The 9,366-nt window shown below is 38.1% G+C and overlaps 1 protein-coding gene across 1 annotated transcript; it reads right to left on the bottom strand.

The window, feature by feature from the left end:
- Positions 1 to 5,182: 5,182 nt before the first annotated feature.
- Positions 5,183 to 8,801, bottom strand: LOC125226283. Its single transcript, XM_048130220.1, has 2 exons — positions 7,658 to 8,801; positions 5,183 to 6,867 (listed from the first exon to the last, which is right to left on the bottom strand). The coding sequence occupies exons 1-2, from the start codon at positions 8,736 to 8,738 to the stop codon at positions 6,845 to 6,847; spliced, it is 1,104 nt and encodes a 367-aa protein (XP_047986177.1). The 5' UTR covers positions 8,739 to 8,801; the 3' UTR covers positions 5,183 to 6,844.
- Positions 8,802 to 9,366: the final 565 nt, after the last annotated feature.

The following is a 9,366-nucleotide window of genomic DNA, read 5'->3' as shown; positions in this document are numbered from 1 at the left end:
CAAAAACAAAAATCCACATCCTTAGCAGTTTTCAATTCTAATTTTTATTAAATTAGGACACTTTGTTCGGTTGTCGTTTGTTTCCTTTCTTTTAGTGAATATTTTAAATATATGATTTTGACTCATGGAGACCATATACATCTCTAAGGAGAATTAGATTAAGTAGATATACATTTTATTTTTAGTTGTGACATTTAGAGTCATTTGCACCTCTAAAGTAATTTTAGACTTTTTTTTTTGTATTTGTACTTTTTATATTAAAATTTAGTGTAGTTCTTGGTTGTAATTCGACATTTAGAGACCTTCTACATCTCTAATTAATTGTATAGAGTTAACATTAGTTAGAACTTAGAATTAGTATATAATAGTATCAATTGTAATTTCAACTCAATTTTAAATATTTTTTTAAATACCTATGTACATGTGACGTGTAAAAGTGCCCCTGTGGCCTATTTGCTGAATAAATTATTTTGATTTTGATTTTGATTTTGAAACTCAATAGTAACAAACCATGTGTATCTCTGTTGCTAGATATGTCTAAGGCATTTGACTGTGTTGTTTATGAAATTCTTTTAAAACAGTTGGATAATGCTGGAATAAGGGGACATGCTCTGAAACTATTTGAAAGTTACCTGACGAATAGGCAGCAATCAACAGAGGTTGTTAGTTATGACAAGGAGCAGAAAACTTTGATCAGCACACAGTCAGCCTTTGAAACTATTAAAGTCGGGGTACCTCAGGGGAGTGTTTTAGGGCCTACGTTGTTCCTGATTTATATTAATGAGCTTCCAGAAATTGTCAATGAATTATGTATTTTGTTTGCTGACGACGCAACAATACTGTTTTCGGGTGATAAGTCAAACACTTGGGAATTAGAACAAAATATTAATAACACCCTCCACAAAGTGGTTAACTGGCTTAAAACTCTAAATCTAAAAGTAAATTTAACCAAAACAAAACTTATTAGTTTCAGAAACTATAAAACACCCTCTCTGTGCTTGAATGTTGCAGAAAGTGGCACATTGATTGAAGAAGTAAATAGTATACCATTTCTTGGGATCACAATAGATACTTTCTTAAACTGGAAGGAACATATTGCTAAAATAAATAAGATTATATCTAGTAAGTGTTATGCACTATCAATACTTTCAGCTACTTGCTCTGAGGATGTCGGAAAAAGTTTTATTACGGAAGTGTGTTTCCACTGCTAACATACGGTGTTATTTTCTGGGGAAATTCGGTGGACATCCAAAGTACATTCATTCTCCAGAAACGATGCTTGCGCACAATATATCGCATGCATACTGAGCAATCTTTGCGTGGGATATTTAAAGAAAAGCGTTATCTTACACTTACTGGGATATACATTTTAGAACTTTGTCTGTTTATAAAGAACAACAATGATTATTTTAGGAAAAAATCGTCACGCAGAGACAATCTCAGAGAGCAGTATAAATTTAATCTCGTGTGTCCAAAATCAAATAACGCATTGTACTATAGATGCGCATACAATACTGCAATACGTGTTTTTAACGCCTTACCAATTGAGATAAAGATGTTGAAGGGTAATAGATATAAGCTTAAGTTAAAAAATTGGTTGATAGAAAATGTTTTCTACGACCTAAATGAGTTTTTTCTGAAATATCCCGGGTAATAATTATAAGTTAGCCAGTAAGCTAATATAGTCAGTAGTTTTTTAAGAATATTGTACGCTCGAAATGGGCAACTGTTGATACCGAATTTCCTGTATATCATACCATCTTATGTACACAGTTAACAATGAATAAATTTTACTTTACTTTACTTTACTTTACAGTTAACCGCGGCTTTGTTATCAGTTAATTGTTTTCAACATCTGACTACACCAAAATTATGGATAAATTATGGATTAATTCAGGATATTAAAATTATGTACGTGCACTTGGCAGCAAATCCTTGTTAAGATGTTAGTATTTTTTCTTGTTTTTGTACTCAAATTCAAAACCTATATTCTTCATTTAAATAGGCTCACAACAATATTAAAAAAAAACCGGCCAAGAGCGTGTCGGGCCACGCTCAGTGTAGGGTTCCGTAGTTTTCCGTATTTTTCTCAAAAACTACTGAACCTATCAAGTTCAAAATAACTTTCCTAGAAAGTTTTTATAAAGATCTACTATTGTGATTTTTTTCATATTTTTTGAACATAGGGTTCAAAAGTTAGAGGGGGGGGACGCACTTTTTTTTCCTTTAGAAGCGATTATTTCCGAAAATATTGATATTATTAAAAAACGATCTTAGTAAACCCGTCTTCATTTTTAAATACCTATCCAACAATATATCACACGTTGCGGTTGGAATGAAAAAAAATATCCGCCCCCACTTTACATGTAGGGGGGGTACCCTAATAAAACATTTTTTCCATTTTTTATTTTTGCACTTTGTTGGCGTGATTGATATACATATTGGTACCAAATTTCAGCTTTCTAGTGCTTACAGTTACTGAGATTATCCGCGGACGGACGGACGGACGGACGGACGGACGGACGGACGGACGGACGGACGGACAGACAGACATGGCGAAACTATAAGGGTTCCTAGTTGACTACGGAACCCTAAAAAATGGTGTAGTTAACAACATTGTATTTTTGAACTACATTGAATTAATGTGCTTCCAACAAAACGGATAATAAAACATTCAACCAAGTATAATATGCAAAAAATGAAATAGGTAGAGGATGTAAAAAAGTATTTAGTCGACCGACAGACAAATACTGACAAAACCTAAAATTACACGTGTTGTTTTTTTCCGCGTTAATTGTAAACGTGAAACTATCGTGTTTTTGCTCATTTTGGCGGTTTGACGCCTGTTGGAATCAATCCCGGTGTTTTATCGAAAAAAAATTGACCCCTTTGATAAACAATAAATATTTATTTGAAGCGGACTTTTATGTCAACAATTGTTACATTTTTCCGTCTATATTATATTGTTAGGATTCGCTATTTTGGGTTTTTATAATAATAAGAAGTCCAATATTAGTAACATACACGATCGGTGTGTGTAAAAGTCTCTAATCCGCATCAGGCTCTCGTGGCTGCCCACGGGCCGGGTGCAGTGAATCCTAAGATTCGTAAGTATTCAAATACATACTTGTAATCTTTTGTAATGATGATCCCATATTTGCTAACTTGATATGGAATTCAAATTTTAAGAATTTTCGACTTATTGTTTTCGATATATTATAACCAGTATGATAGACTTTTTTACGCTACTGTACGTCAAATGATAAATATATATGTCAAACAAACTGCCAGTCAAGGGTGCCATAAATAGGTACACACTATCTGGTCAAAACGAAACAGGGAGCTAAAAAGCGTATAGTCTAAGTAAAAGTAACTTATGTTATATATGCCTACTTGTCTAGTAAGTTTTTTTTTGTAAATTAAAAAAGGGATGATTACGTCTCATAATGCCATCATAAATACAGAAGTCTTGAAAGATGTTTAGCACAAATGTCCCTCGAAGGGGTTTCATGAGCGCTTATTAAGAGGTCCGTAAATCTGCGCGAGGCCGCACTTTTATATTTTCACTTCCCGCTTTTTACACGTTCACTGTGCTTGTGTTACTAGGAAGAAACAGAGGTGCCTCGCGAAGATAAATTGATCAGAAAATGAGAACTTACACTTTGAATAACCGTGGCTTATTTTATTACCTAATACGGTATAACATGACATCATATAAATTCTAGAATGGCATACAATTTCATAAATTTCAATTTAGCTTATTTTTAATATGAATATATTTATTTATTAATTAATATCATAAGTAAACTTATATATTACAATATTATCTACAAGTAAATAACATATACATGTGTATACATATTATATTGCTTGGTTGATAAAAAGTAAATATTTTCATTTGTTTCATTTTAATTTAATAGGTTAGGTACTTAGATACAATTTGAATTCATATGTGCACAGCCACATTCTATTCAATCATTTTGAATAAGGCGATTTGTTGGACGTGAATATAAAATTAAATAGTCTTATAAAAATGTGTGCTCTATCCGTTCCCAACTCGCGAACTAACCCTTTCGCGCCGCCAATAATGAAATCCGGGGTGTGAAATAAAAAGAAAAACGCTCTTAATTAAATTTTCTTTTGGGAAATTTAATAAACGCTCGCGTTCGCCCGCGAATTATTAATTTTATAATTTTTACAGCCCCTCCCGAACTTTTGTTTCATTTTTATCGCGTTCCTAAATAACCGCGCCAGGCTGCGTTACAACTGCACATTTTTTACTAATTCTTTTCAATAATAAACGTTCATTTATTTTAAAATACTTGTAATATAACAATAACACACGAGTGTCATATTTATTTGTTAAAACCACGTTTAAAAACATTTATTAGGCGAGAATGTTGTCATATTCTATTTTTGGCAAGTTATGTACATATGAATAAAAAAACTTAATCTGAAAAAAACCTTAAAACGACAAAATAAACTATATTTTGAACATCTATGTCGTTTCTTCTGTGACATTGCATACTTCATGAGCTCTGGTACCCTTACTTTCCAGTAGAAACACAACATTGCGTAACTAGCACAGAGTCAGAAATTTTAGAACACATTGTAGTAATTGTAAACAACATAGATATAATAATAATATCTCGTGAATTTTGTTCAGTGTTCTCTGCTAATAATTTGACTTCTTGTTACCTTTCAACCACCTTTTACCTTTCACCAGTTAGTTGGGCACGTGTATGGTTGCTTGAAAGGTATCAGGTGTCGTACATGATTCTCGGTGATTTATTTGATGATGGTAGTCTAATGCACATTTTGTTTGTATTGAAGACACACCAACTGACTATTATAACATAAACAAGTTAGTCGTATCGCATCATACCTCAGTGGCAGTACCCAGCCACGTTTACATCTTTGCTTTGCAGTCAATCGAGACACATTAAATATGTACAGTATGTACGTACACGGAAGAATCATTACTTAAAATGCTTCTAGTTTATGTGTACTATGTACTAAGATTTGATTCGATTGTATCTATATTTTTCTCATTAGAAAAATAAAAATATAAGTTTATATTCCCAAAAGAAATGGGCAGAGCACATGAAACAGCTCATGTTTCAGGACCACTTTTATAACAGGTGTTTGAGCCTGAACTCAATTGTTTAAATAAAACAGTATAAAATATTACCATTTCTTTTAATGGATTTTAAATTACAGGTTTTGTCTAGGACACGCGACAGAGAGAGTTTTCGATTAGTAAAAAAGGGACGCTGGTGCCGCGCACCGTGCTTTTATAGTGTCGCGACGGGGGAAAACCGCGGCGCTTCAGTCTTCATTCCTATTGGTCCGGCAGCTCGAGGCTCTGGCCGCTGCTCATTGGATCAGCGGGGTGACCGGAGGTTGGCTATCCTGTCTGTGTTGCCAGTCAGGGCGTTAACATACTCCGGGGCGCTGAAAGACTCTCTTTCAGGATTCTTGTTGTGACGAGAGCGGGCATATTCTGTTCAGCGCACGCTTGATCACCCCTCTAGCGGTATTGATGTCTGCCACGCGAGGTACGCCATCCTTCCCGTGGTATAGTTTGACGACTCTGCCCATGCGCCAGAGCAACGGCGGTAAGCCCTCCTCCTTGATGAGTACTACTTCTCCCAGTTGTAGGTCACGTTGCCTCTCGCGCCATTTGTAGCGTTGCTGCTGTAGAGACACGTACTCGGCCGACCAGCGCTTCCAGAAGTGTTGCCGTAGCTGCTCCAGCCTCAGGTAGCGGTCCAGGCGGTGCGGGTTGCGGTCGTCGAGCGGCGGGCCCGGCAGCGACGTGAGCGGCCTAAAAATGAGAAAGTGCCCGGGAGTAAGGGGTGTAAAGTCTAAGGGGAGGGAGAGAGTGGACAGAGAGGCCTACTGTTTAATATTGCCTCCACTTGGCTAAAAAGGGATGCAATTTCTTCAAAGGTGAGATGGGTGTTACCCAAAACTCTTTTAAGATGAAATTTGGCGCTCCTTATACCGGCCTCGACGTATCCGTTGAAATTTGGCGCGTAAGCTGGTGCGAATTTAAATTTAATTCCTTGACCAGCTGCAAATTCAGACAAGTCACTTTTATATAACTTAAAAAAATCATTAATTTCTTTAGCTGCAGCTACAAAGTTTCTGCCATTATCGCAAAACAATTCCGCAGGTCTGCCGCGCCTAGCGATAAACCTGCGTAGAGCTAGCACAAATGCATCTTTAGATAAGTCGCTCACAGCTTCTATATGAACACATTTATATCTTAAGCATATAAACAGACACAAGTAACATTTGGTGATTTTGCATCCACGCCCCCGGCGATCTGTTATTAAATAGGGCCCTGCCATGTCTACAGCTGTTGACGTGAATGGAAAATCAGCCTTAATTCGTTGCGCTGGTAAATTTCCCATTATATTTTTTAAAGTTTGGCCAGCGATACGTTTACAGGTGACACAATTGTGGGCCGTGCTTCGTGCCAAATTCCTGCCTCCGATCGGCCATATCTCGTCTCGTACTGAGGCTAGCAATGACTGTGGCCCGGCATGTAAGAGACGTACATGTTCATGTGTAAAGATGAGTTTAGTTAGTGTGTGTTTAGCACGTAACAACATTGGATGCTTCTGATCGTAAGTACAATCTGAAGCATCCAGCCTCCCGCCTACTCTCAAGAGGCCTTGAGAGTCGATGAACGGGGCCAGGGTTAGTATGTGTGACTTGGGACTCAACCTGTGACCTTTGCGAAGCGTTTCAAGCTCTGCAGAGAATGACTCCTGCTGTGCAAGTTTAATTGGAGTGTTAAATGCGTCTGTAAGCTCCTGTGCTGAAAGTGCACCAGTTAATTTAGGCCCACGGGGCTTACAGTTATTTATGAAACGACGCACATAGGCCATAGTACGTTGTAGTTCTGTGTATTTTGAAAATCTGTCAAAATCTATAATAGATGAGGTTTCTGTGTTAGTAGTGAGCATTGATGTTACTTTAGTTTCAGGTAAGACCTCCGGATCTACAGCGTTTAATTCTGGCCATTCATTCTCAGGCTTTAATAGAAACTCGGGGCCTTCCCACCACAGAGCTGTCCCTGCGACATGTTGTGGATCCACACCACGAGTTGCAAGATCACTTGGATTTTGTTTTGTAGGTACATGTCTCCAGGTGGCTCCGGGAGCAAGGCTGTCTATAGCTGCTACCCTGTTGGCCACAAAAGTTTTAAGCTTTGATCTGTCTGTTTTTAGCCAAGCCAAGCAGCAGCTAGAGTCAGTCCAGAATATTGTGCGAGAGACAGGACGTCTCCAGGCTCGTACTACGGCTGCATATGTTTGGGCTGCTAACAAGCACCCGGCCAATTCAAGTCTAGGAATAGATGTGCGACGGATTGGAGCAATTCTGTCCCTCGCACACAGCAAATGTACTTTCTGTTCACCGGATTCAGAAATAGATTTAACATAAATGCAGGCTGCATATGCAGTCTCCGCAGCGTCAGAAAAGCAGTGTAACTCTATTGTGCAGGTTGCCTCACATAATACATATCTAGGTATGCTAAGTGATTTAATGTGATGTAAGTTTTTAATGAATTTTGACCAGATATGCTGTATTTCAGGAGACACTGGCTCGTCCCAAGCTTTGCCTTCTTTCCATAAGGTTTGAATTAATATTTTAGCTTTAACTGTGCATAGACTTAAGAGTCCTAATGGATCAAAGACTTGGAACGTTTCAGATAAGATTTTTCTTTTTGTAACTATTTTATCAGAATGATCATTTTTAATGGAAAAGTTTAGTACATCTTGGCTAGGCTGCCACCCTAGTCCAAGTGTTTGGCAAGCTTGACTCAATGCTAAGTGATCATCTTTATTAATATAATCCGACTTTAATAGCGCGTTAGAATTCGAGCGGTATTTACGTAAATTGAAACAACCAGAGGCTAAAGCCTGTGAGACACCTGCTTGTATACGAAGCAGCTCTATTTCAGAGTCTGCGCCTGTTAATAAGTCATCACAGTAAAAGTCATTTTGTATAATAGTCCTAACTAAAGGATCCTTGCTTTCAGCCCCTAACTGCCACAAACAGCGTGCTGCTAGCCAGCTCGATGAAGCAAAGCCGTACGTAACGGTATTTAAAGTTAGTGAGCGTATGGGTAAGTGCTCATCTTCGCGCCATAGAATAACTTGTAGGTTTCTATCTATTTCATTCATCATTATTTGCCTGTACTGTTTTTCTATGTCACCAGATAGCACATACTTGTACTGTCGGAATCTAAGCAATATGTCAAACAGTGGGCTTTGTATGTTAGGGCCTACAAGCTGAATATCATTTATTGAATACCCAGAAGAGGTGGGACAGCTAGCGTGAAAGACTGTGCGCATGCGTGTAGATTCACTCTCCTTCATCACGGGGTGATGCGGGAGGTGATTAGCTTTGTAACATCGCTCAGACTCCGACAGATGCCCTAAGTCTCTATATTCATTTATGAAATCAACATACATTGATTTTAGTTCAGGTTGGTTACTAAAACGTTTCTCTAAACTGAATAAACGCTTTTTAGCTATGTTAAATGAGTTGCCTAAGCAGTCCGGCGAGTCCTTTAAAGGCAAGCGCACAACGAATCTGCCGTCAGATTGGCGGTAAGTGTTTTCAACAAAGTGTTGGTTTATAGGGTGAGACTCGAACTCACTCCCATTTTTGATGGAGTCCGTTTCAGACGGTAGCTCCTCTGTTTCCCAAAATTTGGTCATTTGGGCCGACAGATCAGAGAGACAGAGGTGGCTGCGCGTGTTCCCTGTATGTAAATGAGCCGAGGCTCCTTCTACCGGTCCCGCTATTAACCACCCTAGTTTAGATGGGATTAGGAAGGTGCGCTTGCTCGTTGGCAATCTTTTTGCAGCACCTGTCACAATAGTCCAAAACATTTCCACTCCCAACAGCATATCTATTTGGGATGGAACGTTAAAGGTTGGGTCAGCAAGCTGCACAGAGGCAGGTAAGTTAAGGTGACTAATGTCTACATAGTTTTGTGGAAAGCGACTAGTTACTTGATCTAAAACTAGAAAGTCAATTTTGGCATTAAAATCACTGAGTTTAGATTGAATATGCGCTGCACAAAGCACAGGTTGATAGGTCAGAGGCGTATTTCCTATTCCTGTCACATTTGAGGCAGTTAGAGGCTGACAATCAAGATTTAGTTTTTGTCTCAAATTATGAGATAGATAATTAGACTGTGAACAACTGTCTACAAGACATTTAAGTGTCTCCTTTTTGTTGTTAATAGGGTTGATCACTTCAATTAGAGCTGTTGAGAGCAATGACTCGCTAGTGCTAATTAAAGTGCTAGCAGTGAGGGTGTTTTGCACCGCTGCACTGTCA

This window comes from Leguminivora glycinivorella, chromosome 5 (assembly GCF_023078275.1).
Source record: "Leguminivora glycinivorella isolate SPB_JAAS2020 chromosome 5, LegGlyc_1.1, whole genome shotgun sequence".
In the NCBI taxonomy this organism is placed as follows: domain Eukaryota; kingdom Metazoa; phylum Arthropoda; class Insecta; order Lepidoptera; family Tortricidae; genus Leguminivora; species Leguminivora glycinivorella.
This window is presented reverse-complemented; position numbering and strand designations above follow the sequence as displayed.